This window comes from Bos javanicus, chromosome 21 (genome assembly GCF_032452875.1).
Source record: "Bos javanicus breed banteng chromosome 21, ARS-OSU_banteng_1.0, whole genome shotgun sequence".
Taxonomy (NCBI): domain Eukaryota; kingdom Metazoa; phylum Chordata; class Mammalia; order Artiodactyla; family Bovidae; genus Bos; species Bos javanicus.
Window position 1 is genome coordinate 26,979,777 of NC_083888.1, and position 24,290 is coordinate 27,004,066.

At 46.4% G+C, this 24,290-nt stretch overlaps 1 protein-coding gene across 3 annotated transcripts; it reads left to right on the forward strand.

Annotated features, from left to right (window-relative positions):
- Nucleotides 1-1,503: 1,503 nt before the first annotated feature.
- FAN1 (FANCD2 and FANCI associated nuclease 1) lies at nt 1,504-24,190 on the forward strand. Of its 3 annotated transcripts, none has more exons than XM_061394612.1 (14): nt 1,504-1,649; nt 2,121-3,667; nt 5,892-6,032; nt 6,430-6,631; nt 10,333-10,566; nt 12,095-12,226; nt 14,807-14,915; nt 15,873-15,992; nt 17,789-17,953; nt 18,395-18,542; nt 19,451-19,598; nt 20,308-20,502; nt 21,139-21,267; nt 23,945-24,190. In XM_061394612.1, exons 2-14 carry the CDS (start codon nt 2,413-2,415, stop codon nt 23,955-23,957), a joined length of 2,991 nt encoding a protein of 996 aa, XP_061250596.1. In that variant the 5' UTR covers nt 1,504-1,649; nt 2,121-2,412; the 3' UTR covers nt 23,958-24,190. The 3 variants fall into 3 exon arrangements, with proteins under 3 accessions (XP_061250596.1, XP_061250595.1, XP_061250593.1); XM_061394611.1 differs by having other exon boundaries at nt 1,505-1,662; nt 19,451-19,554; XM_061394609.1 differs by having other exon boundaries at nt 1,505-1,649; nt 19,451-19,554.
- The last annotated feature ends 100 nt before the right edge of the window (nt 24,191-24,290 follow it).

Consider the following 24,290-nt stretch of genomic DNA (forward strand, 5'->3'; position numbering starts at 1 on the left):
GTTCAGTTCAGTCACTCAGTTGTGTCCGACTCTTTGCGACCCCATAAATCGCAGCACGCCAGACCTCCCTGTCTATTACCAACTGCCAGAGTCTACCCAAACCCATGTCCATTGAGTCAGTGATGCCATCCAACCATCTCATCCTCTGTTGTCCCCTTCTCCTGCCCTCAATCTTTCCCAGCATCAAGGTCTTTTCAAATGAGTCAGCTCTTCGCATCAGATGGCCAAAGTACTTGAGTTTCGGCTTCAACATCAGTCCTTCCAATGAACACCCAGGACTGATCTCCTTTAGGATGGACTGGTTGGATCTCCTTGCAGTCCAAGGGACTCTCAAGAGTCTTCTCCAACACCACAGTTCAAAAGCAGTTCAAAAACAGTTCGGCGCTCAGCTTTCTTCACAGTCCAACTCTCACATCCATACACGACTTCTGGAAAAAGCATAGCCTTGACTAGACGGACCTTTGTTGGCAATGTCTCTACTTTTTAATATGCTGTCTAGGTTGGTCATAACTTTCCTTCCAAGGAGTAAGCGTCTTTTAATTTCATGGCTGCAATCACCATCTGCAGTGATTTTGGAGCCCCCCAAAATAAAGTCAGCCACTGTTTCCCCATCTATTTGTCATGAATTGATGGGACCGGATGCCATGATCTTAGTTTTCTGAATGTTGAGCTTTAAGCCAACTTTTTCACTCTCCTCTTTCACTTTCATCAAGAGGCTCTTTAGTTCTTCTTCACTTTCTGCCATAAGGATATCTGCACTCAAGGGCTGGCTGATAAACTTTCAGTAATTTTGTTGTTGTTACACATAGCCATTATGTTAAATTAAGTAATCTCATTATATTAAACTATTAGGACAAAGAAGAACTACATTTACAAACTACATTTTAATGTAAAAAATATGCAAACTCACCATTCCCTATTACCTATCAACACATTTATTCTTTTACCTTTTTTAATTGAAGTATAGTTGATTTACAATATTTCAGGTGAAGAGCAAAGTGATTTATAGATACAGATATATGTGTGTGCGTGTATTGTAGGGTATCTCAAGATATTAAATATAGTTCCCCGTGCTACACAGTAGGTCCTTGTTGATCTACTATTTTGCTCTTGATGAGATGGGGTGCGTTCAGTTCAAGGTGGTATGGCCCTGGACTCCTGTGCTCCTGAGGTTTTGGCATCTCTTGCATCCGGCAGCAAACAGCATCTCTTCCAGGAACCTCAGCACACGCTTGCTGGCCAAGTGGACTCTTCGCCTGTGTTTCCTCCCAGGAGGCGGCTTCCTAGGTCACCGCATGCTCTAAGAACAGCAATTTACCCACCTTCCAGCCCGCCCGCCTCCGCCAGGTTGTGAAAGACAGGAGGGCGGACCTCCTCTGGCTCAGCCTCCCTGAACCGTTGGATGCCTTGAAGGTGAGAGGGAAGGCCGATTGATTGCTCGAACCTCCGCTGGCCTAGTCTGTGACGGCCGAGCCCTCGGGAATCGGCAGGGAATGCCTGGCGCGCGTAACCCGTAGGAGGCGTGTGGCTGTAGGGCCTGGTTTGCGGGCTGTAAGAGGAGCGTTGGCTGCTGGCGCCGGCAGGAGACAGAAGGGAGGGAGGGAGGAGGGCGGCCGGGCTGGCGGCGGAGCCCCAGGTGCACCTCCCAGGTGCGTATCCCAGGTGCGCACACGATCCCAGGGGAGGGCTGGCCTGGCAGAGCTTTAGCCTCAGGAGGTTCGGCGGCCGGAGCTGCGGGATCGCGGGGAGGCGGGGCGGAGGGTGGACAGATGCCCGCGACTCCCGGCGGCCCTTCTCATTACAGGCCTGTGCGGTAGGGATAGGCGTGCTCTGCCCCGGAGAAGTTACTCGTGCGGCGTTTTTAAACGAAGACCTCGCGTAGTTAGATGTCCCTTTTTAGGGTGGCTGATTTAGATCTTACAGAGGAGTCTTAGAACTTATCCCCGCGGCTGAGGGACACCTTGGGGTCGCATGGACAGCCGGAGGATGGCCTTGGGCTTTTCTTTCCAAGGCCAGAATCTATTCAAGGCCCCATCCCGTGAGATACTATCGTTGATCGTTTCTCGCCTCTGTTGTTGAATTCATAAATATGTTCTTAATCCACATGTTTTGTTTCATAGGAAGAAGAAACTAAATGAATAAAATGAAGTCCAATAGGATCCCATTTTTTATGATTTCAAATCAGGGAAGTAAAAGTAAACCACTGGTATCTTTCCCAGGTCTTACTTTGTGTTTTACTACTTGAAACAAACACTCAACTTTGCTTTTTTTTTTCCTTGGCTGCCCATTGGGGCATGCAGGGGCTCCCAGTTCCCAGACCAGGGATCGAACCTGGGCCCCTTGCAGTGCAAGTACAGAATCCAAACCACTGGACACCAGGGAAGTCCCCACCCAGCTTTCCTAACAATACTCATGATGTCTGTAGGCAAATCCTCCAAAAAAAGGCCTCGTACAAGTTTATCAAGCAGCAAAACTAAAAAAAATGAATCTAACTCTATTATTTCGTTTTTTAACAATGCACCCCCTGCTAAACTTGCCTGCCCTGTTTGTAGTAAGATGGTGCCAAGATATGACCTGAACCGGCACCTTGATGAAATGTGTGCTGACCACGATGACGTGACTCCAGGTGGCCCCAGGCACGTCAGCTTAAGTTCAAACGTGCCCACCATAGATTTGACCAATATTGCCTTAGAAGATATAACGCCGGAGAGGTCGTCACCATCAACGATAAATTTAACCCCTGGCCAAAGTGATTCAGCAAAAATGGGCAAAAAACAGCAGACCAGCCCCTACTTTAAAAGTAAAGGTGACTCGGTGTGCAGAAATCAAGACGAGCTGAGACATCATAATGTGAAAGTCATTTCTCTGGGAAGCCTGTCCTCTAAATTGTCCAGAAGATACATAAAGGCTAAAAGATCCCTGAATCAGAATGAGGAGTTCACTAATCAGAGTCTACAGAGGTCCTCATGCACAAGGGTTAAGAGCCTGGTTGATCAGCATTTGGAGGTGGAGGGCCAGGATCCACTTTTGGAGAACAGCTCTCAAAAGGAGAATGTGTTTACTGGTGATTCTCAGGAGGAGCTGAGTGCTCCAGCACATACAGTGGAAGGCACTAAGGTGGAGGAAGCTGAAGGCCAGACAGCTGCCCAGGAATGTGAGCAATCAGCCCTAACCCACACCTGCACAGGTGATGCGCCTCTGTTGTTTTCATCAGATTTAATTCTCGGGCATAGAAAGCCTGCTTCTGAGGACCATCTTGCGAAGCAGGAGAGTATCAAAGGAGTAGATGGTGAAGTTACTGAAAAATGTGAGACAGGTCATTCTGAAGAGGTGAAAATGACTATTGTTTCAGAAGTGACAAATCAGGGCTCACATCGGGAGGCAAAACCTCCGAGTTCCACACTTGGTGCTTCTATACAGACCAACAGCCAAACTCTTCCTTCAGAACCTGACAGTGGCTTAGAGGATGAAATCACTCATCAGATGCCTTTGGAGAAGAGGTCAAGCTGTGATGTGTCCTGGGTCACAAGTCCAGAACTGCCAGACCATCCTTACTACCTTCGGAGTTTCCTGGTGGTACTGAAAGCCGTGTTCGAGAATGAAGAAGACAGGATGCTCTTTGATGAACATGAGAAGGGCATTGTAACTAAATTTCATCAGTTATCAGGTATCTTGAGCCTGTTTGCTTTCGAGGCTTTGTTTGCCATTTGCTGCCCTGAGTTGGTCTGGGATGTGATAGGCAGAAACCTGATGACACTGAGGAATAGTGGTTTGGGGAGCCCCCTGGGAGTACTCAGGGGACTCAGAGCCAGTGATGGTGTTCAGCTCAACAACAATGTGCCTTTAAAAAGAGATAAGATTTGGGGCCAGGTGATGCCTGCTTCTGCACTGTCATCCTTATAAACTGTACTTGGCTTGTAATGGAAGCAGTTGTTTGTCATTTATATGTATATTTGATGGTTGTAAAACAGCGTTTCCCAGATTAGGGGGAAAAGAATAGTGTGACTTAGAAAAGCATACCTTGCATTTCAGACATGTAATCAAGCTTGCTGCTGTATTTGGTGGATTTGTTGTTTTTGCGGGCCATTTCCTCAAAAATGAAAATAAAATACAGGCAAATGAACAAACCAAGGGATACTGAGGCATATTTTTTTTCTCCAATAACATTTTAGTTGCCTGGACTCTGCCTTTTAAAGTAAAGGTTTGCAGGAAATGGAAGCTTTCAAGCTAAATTGGTACATTAATTTTTTTGCTTTTTTAATTTTGTAAATTGGTACATTTAAAAACATACGTAAATTCCTTGGCAGCCAGCTATGTGGCTCAAAGCAAATAGCACAGGTTTAGAGCAAGAGCTCCGCACTCCCCTCTGCCCCATCTCCACCCGCCATCAGCTGCTCATCCAAAGGACCTTGATGGCTATGTGCACATGAGTCCCTCTCAAGCAGGAAAAGCTTCCTTGGGGGCCATGCTGACCACTAGTAATAGTAGTAGGTCTGACTCCCTGTCCAGTTACAAAAAAGAAATCCTGAACGTTACCAATAACGGGTAAAAGAAGAAATTCAGTTTTACGTTCACAGTGTAACTGTGGCCCTGCTTGTGTGAGTGACACCCCATCGACTCTTGTGTCCAGGGTGGTCACAGATCTTTGGTTGGTGTACGAGCGCGTTTATTGAAGAAGTTAGTAACCCTGGGCTGTGGTGTGATTGAGAAGTAGGAACAGTTTCCTAGTGTAAGCTCTGCAGATTCTTATGGGCTGCCCTCCACAGAGAATTATCTTTAGTGTCTCTGTTGTGAAAATAGCTACTGTGAATCGATTTTGCCTCTTTCAAGAGAAAAGGGAAATAACTGTAGAAAATTTAATAAATAAGGTCGTATCATTTTATTTTCTAAATTTTTGGCCATACCATGCAGCATACAGGATCTTAGTTCCCTGACTAAAGATGGAATCAGTGCCTCCTGCATTGGGAGAGCAGATTCCTAACCACTGGATGGCCAGGGACGTCCCAAGACCACTCTAGAGTTGGAAACTGAAAGATAATTTGGGTAATAGGAAAACTTGAGACCAGGTTAATTAAATAGCTTGGTGGAGATCACTGAGTTAGAAATGGCCATTCTACCAAAGCCAGACTTTTTTTGAAAAATCCTTTTTAGATGATTTTCAGCCTAAAATAGAATATTGCATATGAAACCAAAAGCAGAGAACAGAATAACTGGAACTCTCAGTGAGGGGGGCGGGGTGTGTTTCTCTTGAGGGACTAGAAATGTTGGTTAGAAAGTGGGGAGCCTGGATCTTACACTTTTATTTTTTATTATTTTTTAAGATATATATATATTTAAATAGATGGTATTATTTCGTGTTTAATTTTATTTATTTAATTTTGGCCGTACCACACAAGCATGTGGGATCTTAGTTCCTTGACTAGGGACCCTGCAGTGGATGGGCAGATTCTTAACCACTGGACCACCAAGGAAGTCCTTTAGGTTTTTAAATGGCTAGTTATTATTACCAACTTGGAATGGTTTATACACTCATCTCTTTAATCTTTTCACTGGCTTTGGGAGGATGGTGTTACTGGCCCTCACTCCCACTTTTCATAACAGAAGAGAAGAGGGAGCCTTACTTCCAAAGACTGTCACAAAGGCTGTGTGTCCTCTTGCTCCTCCTGTCCTGCACGCAGGCCAAGGAGACATTCCTATGGGACTTTGTATTTGAAATAAGTTCTGTCTTCCAAAGGAAGAAAATGATATTCTTGGAAGATCAGTTGGGTCAGCCTATGTGTATTTGTAACAGCATGTTTTACTCACTTTGGTTTACAAAAGGGAGTAATAGCGTATGTGGTTTTCGAGAAGAAATAGAATGTTTTTCACTGATGATCTTAACTTTGTCACAGCCAATGGTCAGAAGTTATACGTAAGACTTTTTCAACGTAAATTCAGCTGGATTAAGGTGAACAAACTGGACTATGAAGAGATCTCTGCTGACTTAACCCCCGTGGTTGGAGAGCTGACACATGCAGGCTTCCTGCAGACAGGTACGGTTTGTCCAGGGGAACCAAAGTGGAAACACGGTGAAGGGAGTTTCTGGAAAATGAGGGTGGTGCTAGTTTCATGTCATCTCCTGATTGGTGCCTGAGAAATAGTGACTGTGTGTGCATCTTTTAAATTGGTTTTTTTGGTTGTTTTTTAAAAATTTTATTTGGCTGTGTTGGGTCTTTGTTGTGGCATGTAAGATCTTTGTTCCCTGATGAGGGATCAAACCCAGGCCACCTGCACTGGGAGCTCAGAGTTAACCACTGAACCACCAGGGAAATCCCTAAATTGAGTTGTTAATCTTAGGACAACAAATAAGTTTTTCTTCTTAAAGTATCAATAAAAACTGGAAAATAATAAACTTATTTAAAGTACTTTTTTTTTTTTTTAATATTTCAGAATCTGAGTTGCAGGAGCTCCCTGAGGTGCTGGAGCTTCTTTCTGCTCCAGAACTGAAAGCCCTGGCAAAGACCTTCCACCTGGCGAGTGCCCATGGGCAGAAGCAGCAGCTGGTGGACGCGTTCCTCAGATTAGCCAAGCAGCCTTCAGTCTGTACTTGGGGCCGGAACCAGCCTGGCATTGGCGCAGTGATCCTGAAAAGGTTTTGTGGCTCTTTTTTAAAAATCATTTTATTTATTTATTTATTAACACCAAAAACATTTTGCATTGGGGCATGGTCAGTTAACAATGTTGTGGTAGTTTCAGGTGAACAGCGAAGGAACTTGTTACAGTAAGAACATTTGAGTTGTTGGTTGGGCTTCTGTAGTGGCTCAGTGGTAAAGAATCTGCCTGCAATGCAAGAGGCCTGGGTTCCATCCTTGGGTCAAGAAGATCCTCTGGAAAAAGAAGTGGCAAATCACTCTGGTATTCATACCTGGAGAATTCCATGGTAGAGGAGCCTGCAGGCTACAGTCCATGGGGGTCACAAAGAGCTGGACATGACTGAACGACTAACACACACACACACACACACACACACACACACACACACACAGCACGTATTAAGGTCTTAAAACGGATGGTACGTGTTTCCAGATTGTGATTGTTTTTCAATTGCTGCCAGACTGAAAAGGCAGAGAACCTTAATGATCAGGTCTGGATTCTTTCTTGGGTTAGCTTTTGTAATTCTTGTCATACCACACTGATTTCAAGGACAAGAAAAACCAAGAGGCAAGAGGTTAGAGGCACTGGGCCCTTGGCATATTCTAGTATTTTATTACTCAAGAAAAATGCAGTTTTAACTACTCTCCTTAACAAGAGTTAAACATGAACTGTCCAGCCAAATTTTAATTTCAGTAGACTTTTTATTGAAACATAATCTGTCAGCAATAATATGCAATTTCTCTTGAGTTGAAACATAAAAATTTACCAGAAGCTGTGGATGGTTTCTTTTGTCCTTATAAAAGCTCCTGAACAGTTTCAGGTTGGGAAAGATCATAAAAATCTCACAATTTATTTCTTATGCCCATGTTATGTCTAAAGTATAACTATATCAACCTTAGTCTGGGAATCCATTTTTCAGAGTTGTTGAAAACGAGATGAGATAATGCTTTTGGCAAACAGTTTAAAGCAACATCATTGTTATTTTATATAATATGTGTGTGTGTGTGTAACTTTGAGCTGTTAACGTGCCAAGAGCCCATCCTTATTGGGAAGATACTACAAATATTAATCTTAGTAAAACACAGGTATAAATAAGGCATACATTATTAAGAAAAATGTGACTGTCAACACTTCAAAAAGTTTATACTGTAGATTTTCCAAAAGTATTTAACTAGATTATGTATTTATAGTTAATTGACTTATGGGTATAAGATCCTCATCCCTGTGGTTAAATGTCCTCTAAGTCTTTAATTTTATTTCTTAAGTATTTCATGGTATTCATGTATATAATATTTTAAAAAGTAAGTGAATACTAAATTAGCTGTTTCTTAGTGTAAGCACTGAGCATGTAGGAACAGAAATGGAAGAATTAAGATGAACATTTTTTATCACTGACATGAGAATTATAGAAAAATGAGAATCTTAGGACTATTTTTTAATATATATAACTTTATTTATTTATTTATTTTCAGCTGTGCTGGGTCTTCACTGCCGTGCAGACTTCTCTCCAGCTGCGGTGAGCAGGGCTGCTCTGATTGTGGTGTGAGGGCTCCTCATTGCAGTGGCTTCTCTTGCTGTGGAGCACGGGCTTCAGTAGTTGCAGCTCCCTGGCTCTAGAGCACAGGCTCAGTTAATGGCGGATGGGCTTAGCTGCTCGGTGGCATGTAGGATCTTCCTGGAGCAGGGATCAAACCTGTGTCTCCTTCATTGGCAGGCGGATTCTTAACCACTGAGCCACCAGGGAAGCCCGTTAAGACTATTTTAGTTTTTTACTAAAATCACTATCCTTTGAAAACTTTTTTAATTGAAGTATAGTTGACATATTAGTTTCAGCTGTGCAGCATAATGATTCAGTATTTGTACAGATTATACTCCCTTCAAGTTTATTACAAAATGATGACTGTATTTCCCTGTGCTGTGCAGTATGTCCTTGTTGCTTATCTATTTCATATAGGGTAGTTCATCTCTCTTACTCTTCTATCTGTGTCACCTCTCCCTGCTTCCTTCTCCTTGCTGATAACCACTAGTTTATTTTTTCTAGCTGTGAATTTATTTCTCTTTTGTTATATACATTCATTTGTTTTGTTTTTGAGAGTCCACAAAGAAGTGATAACATGTAGTATTTGTCTTTGACTTGTTTTACTAAGGGTAAAACTCTCTAGATCCCTCCACATTGGTAAAAATGGAAGAATTCCTTTTTTATGGCTAATACTCCATTACATAGCACACCTTTATCACTTTGTCTATTGACGGACAGTGTCCTTTATTTCTTCATTAAGCTGTGGAGCCCAGGAGTGGAACCTGAGTCTCTGATGGCTCCACGTGAAGGTAATACCTGGTTACCTTCCTCTGCAGAAAAAGCCTCCTTATTTGCACTCTCTGAATCCTTCTGGATAGTGGCTATGTGTTTAGTCACACTGAATGTTTCCTTCTGCAACTTGGAGTCCCAGTCCACTGGACATGCTCGAGACTCTGCGTGGGGTGGAAGGCTGGGGGTGCTGTCAGGCTCTGTGGCTGTGTGGTCCTCATGTAGATGGTGGTGAGGTGGGAACCCTACCCCTGTGTCTTTGAAACTGTGCTGGGGGCATTGATCTCTGGACACCCCAGGGAGCCAGCTTAGTTTTTGGTTTCATAGCTTCTGGGCTGGTAGGAAGGGTGAGGTCCTCCACTAGACTCCAGCTCTCACTGGGGGACCTTGACCTCCAGGCATGCCTGGCATCATCTGGAGGCATTCTTGTTGTGACTGAGGTGGGTAGTAGGTGCCACTGACATTTAGTGAGTGGAGGCTAGGAACACAGCTGAGCATCATCTAATGCACAGAATGGGCACCTTGCCCCTACCTCAGCCCCCAGAAAAGAATTCACGGCCCAGATGTCAATAGAGAAATCCTGTTGTGCATGGTGTCCAGGTTGTTAGAGCCAGAAAGCCTTGATTGTCACCTGCTGCCTGACCAAGAGCCTTTGATAATGACATTCTAAATAAATACCTGTGGGGCTTCCCTGGTGGCTCAGTGGTAAAGAATCCATCTGCCAATGTAGCAGATGTGGTTTCAGTCCCTGGTCTAGGAGGATCCCACATGCTGCCGGCAACTAAGCCTGTGTGCCACAACTATTGAGCCTGTGCTCTAGAGCCCAGGAGCTGCAACTACTGAGCCCACTCACCCTAGAGCCTGTGCCCTGCAACAAGAGAAACCACTGTAATGAGAAGCCTGCGCAGCACAACTAGAGTGTAGTGCCCACTTGCTGCAACTAGAGAAAAGCCTGCACACAGCAACAAAGACCCAGCACTGCCATAAATAAAGAAATCAAGTTATTTTAAATAAATAAATATCTGTTATTTAATCTAAATTGTCCCTGGAGTCAAGAATTGAGAGTTGCTAATGTCAAACAGGTAACACTTTGTGTTTCTCTGGTATTTCACGTGTTTGGGACCAGCGTAAACCTTACCCTGCTCTTTTATTGAGGCAAACACTATGTGAAGTCGTCTGCAGGTTTAATTTCATTGAATCTTCACCGTGTTCCAAGGTGGGGCTCTGAGCTCCAGAGAGGTTAACTAATGCTTTAACATCACACAGCCGGAGGCCAGAGGTTTGCTTCAGGCTTGGAATAATGAATGCTGTTCAGCTTGAAATAATCTATAAAATCTGATGTCCAAATGCTTACAGACCAGCAAGTCTCTTCTATACTGTGTATTTTTCAGAGCTAAAGATGTGGCGGGACGTTCCCTGAGAGTCTCTCGAGGCCCTCGGGCGGTATTTTCCCGGGCCCTGCTGCTCTTCTCATTGAGCGACATGGTGGAAGATGAGGAGGCCGCCTGTGGGGGCCAGGGTCAGCTCTCCACTGTGCTGCTGGTCAACCTGGGCCGCTTGGAGTTCCCCAGGTACACCGTCAATCGAAAGACCCCGATCTTCCAGGACAGGGATGATCTCATTAGGTAAGAGAGTGGTTGCTCACTGTAACAACTATGTATTTTTAAATTTATGCAGAAGGATCTATTATTGTTTTTTGCCATCCACAAGAGAAACATTGCTCAAAACCATTTTTTAAGTTTTTGCTTCCTGTTTAGTTTTTTACTCACTTGTATACTTTTCTAGGACTGTGAGGAGAATGCAGAAATGCAGTTTGATTAAGGCTGCCAAAACTCATGAGTTTTGAGTTAGAGCTACACAGTTTTCCCCTGGTTTATATTCCCAAATAGCTTTAGCAGGGGGAGCATTTTTTAAATATAGACATTTGAACAAACCTGCCTTGTGAGTATGTTGTTGGCATGAACAAGGCTGAATATCTTCCTGGTAATGATGCTTAAAATAAAGCTAATAACTAACTTGTGGACCATATACCAGAATCATGCAGACAATAGAAGTTTTCATGAATCTGTCTTGATCCATGGATTTAGCCAGTGCTAAGCAAAAGTGGATTTTGATTAAAAAAAAAAATTGCATAGATGTTGCAGGTTTATGATTCAAAGTTAGCTGAAATGGTTTCTGATATTTGATTTTAGGAAAGATGTTTAAGTGTTGTCTAGTATGTGCTTTAAAAAATAAGCTATTGAAATGATTGGATCAAAATAGAGTCAATATAAACTGATTTTAGCCCATTTTGCCTTAGTTATTAGGAAGGTCAATATCTTATTTGTATTCAGTAGGAATAACTTTTTCAGTCAGATCTTCTAATTAGAATGTTTTCTCCAATTCCACTTTTCATTGCCTTAGAGCTGTCCAGTTGAGTATTAAAAGAGAGCTAGATGGAAGCGTGTATAAGCAAATCTTTACACTTAGAGGATTCTGTTTTTCGCTTATTTGACAGTTTCTGCACACAGTACTAGAGTGTGCTTTTCTCTCAAGGGTGAGTCCAAAGCACAGTGACTGTGCACTCGGTGTTACAGAACTATGGGGCCCATGTCTTTGTTTTGGTATCTAAAGACACGCCGAGAAGCTGTCTGTCTTCAGTTACATAAGTTCAGAACATTTCAGCATCGCCATCTCCCAGATACTGTCCCTGAAGTTGGTTTTGAAAATCCCAAATAATTCTCTTAGCTTGGGCAGTATCCCTCTGGCCATCTCTGACTTAGTGAGTAAATGACCAAACCTACACTTCCGTATAATCCTGAGATTGGTTACATGTTGTCATAGTTGCTCCCAGATTGTTGAATGGATGACTGAGTGAGTAGGCACCAGAGGTCAGGGAGGAAGAGCTGGTCAGTGTTGCATCATGTAATGGGACATGCGATGTGATGGTAAGGTTGTGTGTCTTCATCTTTCTGGCTGGGAGGCCTGTATGAACACTTCTAGGCTATTCGTGGAGTAATAGTCAAATGAATCCTGAGATAAAACGTAACCCTTGTGTTTCCAAAAGCAGATCTGAATGTGTTGGGTGGGATGTGGGGATGTGAGGTTCTGTACGTCAGTGCTCATCCCGCCCTGAAACCTGAATGTCGTGGTTTCCCGCCTGTCCCCCCTCAGGTATGCGGTGGCCGCGCACACGCTGAATGACATCTCCACGGCGATGGCCAGCGGGGCCTGGGAGGAGGCTAGGGAGCTCGCTCGGTGTGCAAAGCAGGACTGGGATGGACTGAAAGACCACCCGTCCCTGAGGTGAGGTGGTTCTCTGGTGCCTGTGAGGGTTACCGACTGACCTAGTTGTTCTAACTGCGTAAGATCATCTTTTTCATGAGGAACATGCTCCTTTTGTTCCGTGGTGAGGCCAGCGTGTGTAGTTGAACTTCCTCCTCACTTTGCATGGAGTCAAAAGTATTGGGTGAGTAGCAGGGAGTGTCTGAAAGTTTGGGGTGATTTTTATACCCCCGGTCTGTCTGTGGCAGACAATGGCTTGTCACCTGCAGGGGCACTGGCCCGTCTGGGGTTTGGTCAGCTGAATTACAACCCTGGGGGAAGCCTGGCCGCAGGACAGAAGCTGTCTTCTGGTGGAAATTCCAGGAGCTGTTGTTTTGAACAAGAAAATGAATCATACCTTAAAAAAAAAAAAAAGAAAATTAAATTGAACATTTACTTCAAGAGTTCAGAGTACACAGCACATGATCCTTCATTCTTTTTGGTTTAATAAATGTTCAACGTGTTTCATAGGGTTAAGAAACTTTTTCCTTCCTTAGTACAAAGTGATAAGAAAAATTAGTAGTATTGGATATCTCTTTCAGAAAAACATTTAGGACAAAAGTCTACACAGAAATAATACAAACTTAAAAACCATAGCTAAGAAAATAGCCTTTACTGTTAAGAAAAACAACTGAATATTTTCTCCGTGTTTTGTTTGGGAGTAATTTAGATAGAGTGAGGCATTTACTTACAGGCCTTTGTAGGAAGCAGACAACTAGTGTGTACAATGAGTGTTAGCCCGTGATGTGCATGGACCCTGGGGGATTTTCTTAAGTAATTGGGCAAATGTGTAAACATTTCTCAGACTAAACAGGAAAACAAATGGTTAAAACAAGTTAATGGATGATTTTCTTGGTTTAAAAAAAAAGATAAGACCTCATGGCCGGGAAGTTGGGTTCCTGTAAGACAGAGGTCAGTAGCCTCTTGCGTGGAGGCCCAGTGGGGCAGCGGTCAGGCTCTGCCAGTGAATGGGCAGGACTGGCCCAGTGCAGGTGTGTTCTCCGACACCAAAATGTGTGTTTCTTGTAATTTTCACGTGCCACACGGTTTTTCTCCTTTTGACTTCTTTTAGCTATTTATAAACATGGAAACCACACTGGACTTGTATTAAAATCAGGTGGAGGCCCTGAGTCTGGCCTGGGGGCTGGCGTCTGCTGACCTCTGGCTCTCATTTCACATTGCCATCTGGTGACCAAGCAGGTGGCCATGAGAACATATATTTGTGGTGTAAAAAACTGCACACGACAGGCAGTGTTCAGAATGTATCTTCTTAGAAGAAAGAAATTCAGTCTGCTTTGTCACCTCTTCAGTTCAGTTCAGTTCAGTCACTCAACCGTGTCTGACTCTTTGCAACCCCATGGACTGCAGCACACCAGGCTTCCCTGTCCATCACCAACTCCAGGAGCTTGCTCAAACTCATGTCCATTGAGTCAGCGATGCCATCCAACCATCTCAGTCTCTGTTGTCCCCTTCTCCTTTTGCTTTCAATCTTGCCCAGCATCAGGGTCTTTTCCACTGAGTCAGTTCTTCCTATCAGGTGGCCAAAGTATTGGAGCTTCAGCTTCAGCATCAGTCCTTCCGATGAATATTCAGGACTGATTTCCTTTAAGATTGACTGGTTGGATCTCCTTGCGGTCCAAGGGACTCTCAAGAGTCTTCTCCAACACCACAGTTCAAAAGCATTGAATCTTCAGCACTCAGCTTTCTTTATGATCCAACTCTCACACCCACGCATGACTACTGGAAGAACCATAGCTTTGACTAGACAGACCTTTGTTGGGAAAGTAATGTCTCCGCTTTTTAATATGCTGCCTAGGTTGGTCATAGCTTTTCTTCCAAAAAGCAAGCGTCCTTTAATTTCATGGCTGCAGTCACCATCTGCAGTGGTTTTGGAACCCAAGAAAATAAAGTCTCTCACTGTTTCCATTGTTTCCCCATCTATTTGCCATGAAGTGATGGAACCAGATGCCATGATCTTCGTTCTTTGAATGTTGAGCTTTAAGCCAACTTTTTCACTCTCCTCTTTCAGTTTCATCAAGAGGTTCTTTAGTTCTTCTTCACTTTCTGCCATAAGGGTGATGTCATCTGTGTATCTGAGGTTATTGATATTTCTCCTGGCAGTCTTGATTCCAACTTCTGCTTCATCCAGCCCAGCATTTCACATGATGTACTCTGCATATAAGTTAAATAAGCAGGGTGACAATATACAGGCTTGACGTACTCCTTTCACAATTTGGAACTAGTCTGTTGTTCCACATCTGGTTCTAACTGTTGCTTCTTGACCTGCATACAGATTTCTCAAGAGGCAGGTAAGGTGGTCTGGTATTCCCATCTATTAAGAATTTTCCACAGTTTGTTGTGATCCACACAGTCAATGTAGCAAAAGTGTAGTCAATGAAGCAAAAGTAGATGTTTTTCTGGAATTCCCTTGCTTTTTCTATGGTCCAACGGATGTTGGCAATTTGATCTCTGGTTCCTCTGCCTTTTCTAAATCACCTCTTAGGATTGTCTTACAGTAAACACACCGAACCACTAAACTGCTGGTGGACATCTTCGTTTTAGGTACCACGAGAATTTACCACTCTTCCTCCGGTGTTTTACTGTTGGGTGGGTTTACACGAGGATTTTGTCCCGAAACGTTGAAATACTGCAGAGACTTCACCTGTACGAGGTGAGTGCACCAGCCCTCTGCCCCTGGCTCTTGACTTCTCCCACTAATGTGGTCTGCTGAACTGAGCTGCTGTCAGAGCCCCTGTGTGATGGGGAGGGTCTCCCCACATCCCTGAGGTGAAAGCCTCACCTCTGCTCAAGTTCCCAGGACAGCAGTCACGGACAGTAACCTACAACCTAAGTCTGGAAATAACCTACAATCAGGAGTGAGGGCTCTGGTCATGCCCCTGCTCATACTCAGAGCTGTGAGGTTGCTGGGCTCAGCTTCTGCTGTGCAGACACTTCTGTATTGAAACTCAGTGTCTTACAAAGAGGCTGTGCTAGAGCTGGGCTTCCTCACCTGGGTCCATGGACCCTGGGCAGCTCCGTGGGACTGGCTTCAGCAGAGTCTGTGGATCTGCAGGTGCATCTCTGGGGTTTGTGCATTTTTCTCAGGAGAATCATTAGATTCTTCAAAGAGATTCAGGAACCACAAAAGATGAGCATGAGACATGAGCTATGAACATGGACCACAAAGTCCGCCTGTTGAGGTGGGGTCTTTGGGTGGAGACCCTGCCTCATACCTGTCCAGCCCCCTCCCCGATTCCTCGCACCTTTGGCCGTGTGGCCAGCTGGGTTCCCAGGAGCATGTGGACCTGCAGCCCAGCTGCTGCTCCTGCCTAGAGCCTGGCCCCGTGTGGCCTGTGCTGCTGACCTGGTGCACAGAGAGTGCCATGTGGTGTCACAGCTGCATCCACATGAGGTGGCAGGGGCCCTGCTGAGAAGTGGGCGTGCCTCTGGAGCTCAGGCCACTCTCGGGGGATGTCCCAGGGCCCCCTCCTGGCAGTCTCAGGTCCTGGGCCTTATTTTAGAGTGCCAAGGATGCTGATATCCTTTGCCAGTTTTCCTGGCAACTCAGTGTAACAGCGGCCTTAGCGTGCAGGAGTCTAATGCACTTCCCTTCTTGTTGCCGGTGTAGGAAGCCGTGAAGGAGCTTGAAAATCTGTTGTCCCAGGACGTGTACTGTTCCGACAGCAGGGGCCGGTGGTGGGACCGGCTGGCCCTTAACTTACACCAGCACCTGAAGCGCCTGGAGCCGGTACGTAGCTGCTAGGGCCACCAACCTTTCTTCAGCTTCGCATACATTTAAACAGTAAAGCAAACTGTTAATACCTTAAGAGTCTAAATGTTGTTAGGGTGTTGATTTCTTTCTTTCTTTTTAAGTTTATATTTTATATTGGACTATAGTTGATTTAAAGCATTGATTTCTTACATATCCCTCTTTCTCTGTGGTCTGCCAACCCCACAAATAGGGGTGTGAGCACAGGGTGACCGTGGGTTCAGCAGGTGGATCATGTCAAGAGCTGGAGAGTTAGGTGTCCCTCACCTCACACAGGTGCGCTCTCTGGTTTGGAAACAGTGATTTTATTCACTCACTGCCCAGGGCCTCCTGGTAGAAAGACGGGTGAAGACGTGGCGTCTGGCTCTACAGGGTGGCCACCATCCCGTCTGGGCGCTGCCCTCTCTGGTAGGGACTTTGAGTCTGAGAACACTGTCGGCTGCCAGCCACTGTGGCCAGCAGGGCAGGGCCTCACGAGGCAGCAACAGTAGCCCTCTGTGTGGCCTCCCGTGGTCCCCTGTCCCACTTACCCCGTGTCTCTGTCCAGTGGAGGGCACTGCTGCCCTGGGAGTTTTTATTCTTCTAGTGGCAGGTCACATGAATCCAGTGATAGAGGGTTGGAAAAGTTGACTCTGGGCCTGGACGATGACACGCTCCATTTACTCCCTGAAACTAAAAGGCGCCTTGTCCCCTCAAGTGTTTCGAGCCAGAGAAAACTGTTCTTCTCCTGGAGGTGGGCATGGTGCTCCCTGCCCAGCGTCAGGAGAGGCCCCTGCTGGCCCCCACCTAGTGTGGACAGAGGGCGTGTGCACACTGCCTCTCTCTCTCCCTGAAATAAAACTTCAGAGGAGTTTATAGACTTTCCCGTCATTCAGGTCTGCTGAGAGGACTGTTTATTAATGCTCAGAGGTTATTTTTGACGTTGATAGAGCATTGTTTTTTTTTTTAGCCTTTTCCTAGAGGTCTTCCTGGCCACTCATAACCTGTGATTTTGTCACCATTCCTTCCCTCTGTATGTCAGTTTCCAGGGCAGGCAACAGCCAGCCTAGCAGAGGCTCATGTCCGCAGTTACCCAGCAGTCAGTCTGGCCAGGCTGAGCCCAAGGCTACCCCTCCCTACAGCCAGCCCGGCTCCGTTAGGGCTGCAGGGCAGCCAGCAGGGCCTCATTCTCTCTGCTGGATTCCTCTGGGCCGCTACACTCTGATGGTCTGATCTTCACTGACTTCTGGGCTTTTTTGTTCTTGTTACTTTTTATTTATTGCAGTAATTATATATAACAACAACAAAAAAAAACCTTGCCATTTTAATCACCTCTAGGTATATAGTTCAGTGGCATTAATTATATAGCTGACCCTAGACTAACTCAGAGGTTAGAGGTTCTGACCACCCCCCCACCCCCACATGGTCAAAAATCCACATATAATTTTGCAGTTGGCCTGAGCACCCCTTGGGGCCCCGAGCATCCCTACCCCAGGTCTCTATCCCCAGTCTCCTCTGTCTCCTGAGGCAGTGTGTCCACACGTGTGACCAGGACGTGGTGTTGGGAACATGACTGCTCCTGCCCCACACCTTTGCCTCAGGGTCTGTGCTCCATCTATGCGTTGAAGGTGTCTGTGTGAGATGTACAGGAATAATGTCCTTGTCCCTGGCGGGTGGCTCTGTCTACTGCTAATTAGCAAAAGGAATGATTAATTGATGGTGGGGTTTCCATCCCATGAAATGGGGGTGCCGCTGCCTGGGCCTTACTAACACTGACAGTGCCATGCTCTCCACAGGCTGTCCAGTGCATCGCTGCAGGCCTGGCGGATCCTCATGTCCGGACAGGCCACCGCCTGGCACTGTACCAAAGGGCCGCACGCCTGCGTGCCTCTCCCAGCGGCCAGAAGTACATGCATCTCCTCCGCCAGCTCCCAGAGGTCACCGTGGAGGACGTCAGACATGTGCGTGAATATTCTGGGGGCACTGTGGGTGCATTTCAGGGGTTTTTCCTGAACGCAGCCTTAGAGCGGTTTCCAGCACACATTTCTCATAGACTCAGAAAGCCCTCTGGTTTGCTGTGGGCAGTGACCCAGCCTTGTTCCCACCTCAGCCTGGCATCGAGGTGTCAAAGAGGCCTGGTCAGCAGGGGCTGTGACTCTACCCCTGAGTCAGCAGCTCACAACCCTGCCAGGCCTCCTGCCCGCAGCCCAGTCAGGACCCTGAAGAGCAGCTCAGAGCAGCGCTCCTGGGCACCAGGCGATGACCTGCCCACATCCTCAAGACCAACCCGGTGCTGCACTAAGGACAGGTGGCCTTTCAAGGGCAGAGGAGAGTTTGTTTGGGGCTTCAGGGCTGGAGCAGGAGTGGGGCTAACAGCTGTTCCTCACCCCCCACCCACCCAGGTGACCGTCACAGGCCGGCTGTGCCCACAGCGTGGATCAGGGAAGTCTGTCTTCGTGCTGGAGGCTGGGGGGGCCTCCCCTGCCACTGTCCTGTGCTCCGTGGAGGAGCTGGCACTGGCCCATTATAGACACTGCGGCTTTGACCAGGGTAACTGGGCCATGTGGCCACGCTGGGGGGTGTCGTTACTCTATCCTGTCCCTGTGGGAGGCCCTAGAGGGCACAGGAGAGAATTTTATCACCCCAGTTCATCAGGGCCGTGTGCTTCCTCATGTCCAGTGTTCACACCTGCCACCATGAGGGTGGCGTGTTCTGGTAGGGACATGAGGAGCAAGGGTGGCTGGATTGCTCTTAGAGATCTTGGGTCAGGCAGGTGGACAGGATTGGAGAGGACCACAAGATGCTGCCCATAGCCAGCCGCTCAGAGGTACTGTAGTGTGTGGAGGAGCACCAGGGTCTCGGGTGGGGGCATCAGGTGTGCCAAAGGGCCATGAGGGGCCCACTGGGAGCGGCCCCAGCCCTGGCGACCCTGCTTCACTGTTCACACGGCCTGGAACTGGGCTGGGCCTCTCTGAGGTCACCACCCCATCTTATAGTCTGGATGTGGGGTGGGGATAGGGGGTCTGGACTGGGTGGTCTCTGATGTGGAAGTTTTCTGTAAAACCCCGAGTCCTAAACCCCGGCACTGTGTGGTGTCCAGGTCGAGGCAGAGGAGTGCTGTGGAAGGAGGCGAATGGGGTCAGAGGCAAAGGCTCCTGGGCGCCCACCCTCCCCCGTCAGACCTCCTGTTTGTTTTTAAACATGTCCCTTAGGTTTTTCCACTCTGAAACATGCATTTGAATTTTGTCATAATTACTAAGACTTTCATCCTTAAGCAAGGCTTCTGTATATAAGCAATCTAATGTTAAGAAAATGAGCAGGGAATGGCATGAAAACAGCCTTTGCCTTTGAATCTAAAATATTTTTGCTAGTTTCTTCAACTTGAGCTGGCAGTAGGACATGGTGGTGTCTTTGGAGAGCAGAAGAGATGGATTTTTCTCGTGTGTGCCTTGTCTCAGGGATCCATGGGGAGGGGTCCACCTTCAGCACCCTGTTTGGCCTCCTGCTGTGGGACATCATCTTCATGGACGGGGTGCCAGATGCCTTCAGAAATGCCTATCAGGTAACCCTGGCCACGTTCAGGCTGCAGAGCCTCTGCACACACACGTGAGTCACTCCCACCCTGGGACCCTGAGGTTGCTGCCCCGGAAACCTGCCCCCAGTTATACTCTTCTGGATCCTAGTGCTAATTTCACTGTAAGAATGGCTTTTAATTTTTAAATCTGATTCATAGAATTTAAAATGTAAGCTACTTTACTGGAATCATTCCTCTTGAAACTTTTCGTGTCAGTGTCTTCGGCTTCACCCTGGTGGGGCCCATGTACACTCATGTGCTTTGTCATACATGTCTGCTAAGAGCTCCACTGTGTGTGCATGTTCAGTTGCTCAGTCCTGTCCGACTCTCTGCGTCCCCATCGACTGTAACCTGCCATGGAATTTTCCAGGCAAGAATACTGGCATCTATTGCCATTCTTTCCTTCCGGGGATCTTCCTGACCCAGGGATTGAACCTGTGTTTCCTGCATTGGCAGGTGGATTCTTTACTACGGCACCACCTGGAAAGTCCAAGAGCTCCACCAGTTTAACCTAAGAACTCTTTTAGCAAATTGTACTTGTCTTTGCAAATTAGTTCTCTAAAAAATCAGTGTCATAAATTGCTTTTATATCAGGTTACTTGGGTGATTTTTATATATCTTTTGAGAAAAAGCCTGAGTCCACTTCATCAGAGTGGTCAGTTTCCAGATTTGATGGGCATTGGCTCCTCTGATGACCCCAGCCTCCCCGGCTTAGTGTTAGCTGGTTCTCCCTGCACACAGGCGGCCCCGCTGGACCTCTGCACAGACAGTTTCTTCGAGAGCAGGGCATCAGCCATGGAAGCCCGGCTGCAGCAGATCCACAGCGCCCCCGAGGAGAGCTTGCGGGCCTGGGTGGCAGCTGTGTGGCAGGCCCAGGAAGGCAGGGTGTCCTCCCTGGTCAGCTGGGATCGCTTCTCTTCTCTGCAACAAGCCCAGGTGAGAGTCTGCAGCGGGGGTTCGCTTAGGAAGTGCCTCCAATGTGGGTTTCCTTTTGGCAATTGTAACAAAAGACAAGTATGCACACATTCACATATATGTGTGCCTGTATGTATGCACACACCCATGTACCTGTGTGTATGTTATACCTGTTCATGTATATATGCAAGCACACGCATACACGTGTGTCTGTGCATGTGCTTGTCGTACCCCTGCCCACAGGCCTCTGTTCCTGAAGGGACAGTCCCAAGTGTGAACAAGCCCCAGTTATGCCTTCGGCCTGTTTGGTTGGCAGCCCCCTTGGCCTGGCCTGTGGCCCCTGGAGGGAGGACACTCTCCCTGTCCTGTGACCAGTGGCCTCCATGGACCGCTGTTGTATCCTAAGTGCTCACCCCAAATCCTCTCTTCTTAGCTGCTCCTTGGATGTTCCCGACTGGGTGAAAGCTTGGTAACTGACCATGGAGAACGCATCCCCAGAGGCTGGGATGCCAGCACCAGGGGCAGAAGGGCGCTTGGTGTCCTAGGACCCCATCTCTACTGAATTGACACATGGGGTCTCCCCCATCTCAGCATCACTGGGGGCTCCAGGGTCTCCATCCCAGGGGAGGGCTGACCGTCCCTGTATCTTCTGTCCAGGATCTTGTGTCCTGCCTGGGGGGCTCCATCCTCAGTGGCGTGTGCCGCCGCCTGGCCATGGACTTCCGGCACTGCCGAGGGGGCCTCCCTGACCTGGTTGTGTGGAGCTCCCAGAGTCATCACGTCAAGGTCAGTTGAGCTAGAGCAGAAAGTCATGTTTGTAATTTTATGATCAACTTAAAGGCCACAATCCAGGCATTTCTTGCTTGGTGATTGACAAGATTGAATCCCTCAAGAGCTGCTGGACTGAGGGCTAGGATTGTTCGGTGGCTGCTGGTAGAGGCGTCCACGGTGCTGACACCTGGGCCTCTCCCCATGCGGCAGCCTATTTCATCCGAGCAGGTGTGGGAGAAGGGCCAGGCTGTAAGCAGGACGGAAGTCAGTCTCTTTTTATCAGCTGAGCTGGCAGCGACAAACCATTGCTTGCGCTGTGTCCACTGTTGGAAGCAGGGCAAGGGCAGGGACTCTGCAGGTGTGAGCACCAAGGGGCTGGGATGGCTGGGGGTGATTTTTCTAAGCTCCGAGAGTGAGTGCCTGCTTACGTGCTGTAGGCTGGCCGCCACCCTTTCCTTACCTGGTCTCATCCTGCCTGTCACAGGCTAGTGGTTTTCTTAAACTACTGAATTTTGAGATGAAAAGAAAAATTATGGTACAGGTTCTTTATCAGATACATTTCATTCAGTGTGTGACTTGACTTTTCATTGTCTAAATAGTGTATTGAACAGTTGAAGTATTAAGTTTTGATAAAGTCCAGCTCATCTGTTCTCTCTGGGTCATGTTTCTGGTGTCATGTGACACTTCTGACTACAGTTGTGGATTTGGGTATTTTTCCTTTCGGTTTTGTCAATGTCTGCTTTATATATATTGTGAAGCTTTATTATTCAACATATAAACTTAGGATTTTCATGTCTCTAAACTTGTTTTTATATGAGTTTCTTATATTCTGTAGGCAGCATATATATGGGTCTTACTTTTAATCTAATCTGACAGCCTGTGCTCTTAATTTGTTAGTATTTGGAATATTACATTTAATGTGATTATTCATATCTGGCTTTAAACCTTTCATTTGTTTTTTGTCTCAGTTCTTCATTTTGTCTGAGGTTGCATTTTATCCTCTGTTGGCTTGTTAGCTCTGACTCTTCATGTGTTTTAAGTGGTTGGAGTTGTGTTTACAGTGTGTACTTAAACTTACCTACTTTCAAGTGATGTTGTACCAGTCCACATAGAATATAAAGAACCCTACAACAGTATATCTCTTCTCTCAGCCCTTGTGCTGTGTTCATACATTATGCCTTGACATGTTATAAACCCTAGAACACATTATTTTGCTTTCTACAGTGGACTAATGAGCCTTTATAGTTACTCATATAGATACAAATTCTAATGGTTATTCCTTTATATAGATTCAGATTTCCATGTACTATCATTCTCTTCCTGACAGAACTTCCTTTCACATTTCTTGCAATGGAAGTGTGCTAATAATGAATTATTTAGGTTTTATATATTTTAAGACTTTAAGTTTTCATTTTTGAAAGATAGTTTTTCCTAGGCAAAGAATTGGCACCCCACTCCAGTACTTGTGCCTGGAAAATTCCATGGACAGAGGAGCCTGGTAGGCTGCAGTCCTTCACTTTCACTATTCACTTTCATGCACTGGAGAAGGAAATGGCAACCCACTCCAGTGTTCTTGCCTGGAGAATCCCAGGGACGGGGGAGCCTGGTGGGCTGCCGTCTATGGGGTCGCACAGAGTCGGACACGACTGAAGCGACTTAGCAGCAGCAGCAGCAGGCAAAGGATTCTTTTTTCAATGCCTTAAAATATTTGTCCACTGTCATCTAGCTTGTATTGTTTCTAGTGAGAAGTCTGTAGTCTCTCCCCTCTGGCTTTTGACAATTCTGGCTGCTTTATTAGATCCCCCTGCCCTGCCTTTTTTTTTTTTTTTCCCAAACTTATATGCAATTTATGTTTCTTAGAGTCGTGTTCTTTAGGGGTCTGTACTTGGGAGTTCACCGAGCTTCTTGGATCTTTGGGTTTAAAATTTCCATCAACTTTGAAAAATTTTTTAGGCATTCTCTCTTCAAATATTTTTTTCTCTCTGTTCTGCCCTTTGGGATCTCTATTAAGATCTCTCTAACTCCTGTTAGGCTGTGGAAATGCTTTATTAATTAAAAAAAAAAAAACTTTTGTAGTTCATGTTGGTAGTCTCCATCGCTGTGTTTTGAATTTTGGTGCTCTGTGGTAGACAACACTGACGCAGTTCTGGTTCCATGGAGCTGATGTGTGCTGAGCAGTTTTATCTTACGACACACATCGTAAACAAGTGCACAGGAAAGGGAAGGACCCTTCTAGAAATGAATCTGAGCTGAGCATTGAGAGGGAAGGTGTCAGACACGTGAAGAGCAGGGAGACATGTCCTAGGTGGTAGGACTGGCAAGCATGGGCAAGGGCCCTGGCTTGCACGGGGAAGACACCAGGCCACACAGTTTTGTGGGTCCTGGCAAGGAGCTTGGGTCTAATCACAGACACAACAAAAAAGTGATTGAGGGGTGCTGAGCAGGAGAGTAACAGTGCTGTGTGTGCTGGAAAACTATTTCAGCTGCCATATTACGTATGAATCCATTTCCTAATTCTCTGTGGAGGACAGTCTGGTTTCTAAGAATAGGGGACTTTCTCACTGAATTCATATGTACATGTTTAGTTGTTACAGACATGTAAGTACAGCAGTGCAGCTGGGCAAGCCTTCTAAATAAATGGTCGTTAGTGGGAACTGCCACAGCCCACCTGAATAGCCCTTCTGTCTCCCAGCTGGTGGAAGTGAAGGGACCCCATGACCGGCTGTCGCAGAAGCAGATGATCTGGCTGGATGAGCTGCGCCGGCTGGGGGCGGATGTGGAGGTTTGCCACGTGGCTGCAGTCGGGGCCAGGAGCAGGGGTCCCGACTGAGAGCCGAGGGCTCGGAGGCATCTAAGACCATTAGAGCGTAGAATGTCACTACATCCTATTTAATTTTGGTTTTGTTATTGTCATAATAAACCTGGCACCTTAAGGATTCATCATCGTACAGTGTCTGTATCACCAACCTCAGTGATTGGCTTCAGGACACTTACCAATCCCACACATTAGTAAAGAACTTCCAAAAAGGTCAGAACCT

What these genes read in the sequence shown, in the direction of transcription:
- FAN1 (XM_061394611.1), top strand. Translation starts at nt 2,413, where the DNA reads ATGATGTCTGTAGGCAAATCCTCCAAAAAAAGGCCTCGTACAAGTTTA. An exon ending in ACCTGAAGCGCCTGGAGCCG is followed by an intron (nt 15,993 to 17,788) that starts GTACGTAGCTGC and finishes TGCTCTCCACAG; the next exon opens with GCTGTCCAGTGCATCGCTGC. An exon ending in ACACTGCGGCTTTGACCAGG is followed by an intron (nt 18,543 to 19,450) that starts GTAACTGGGCCA and finishes GCCTTGTCTCAG; the next exon opens with GGATCCATGGGGAGGGGTCC.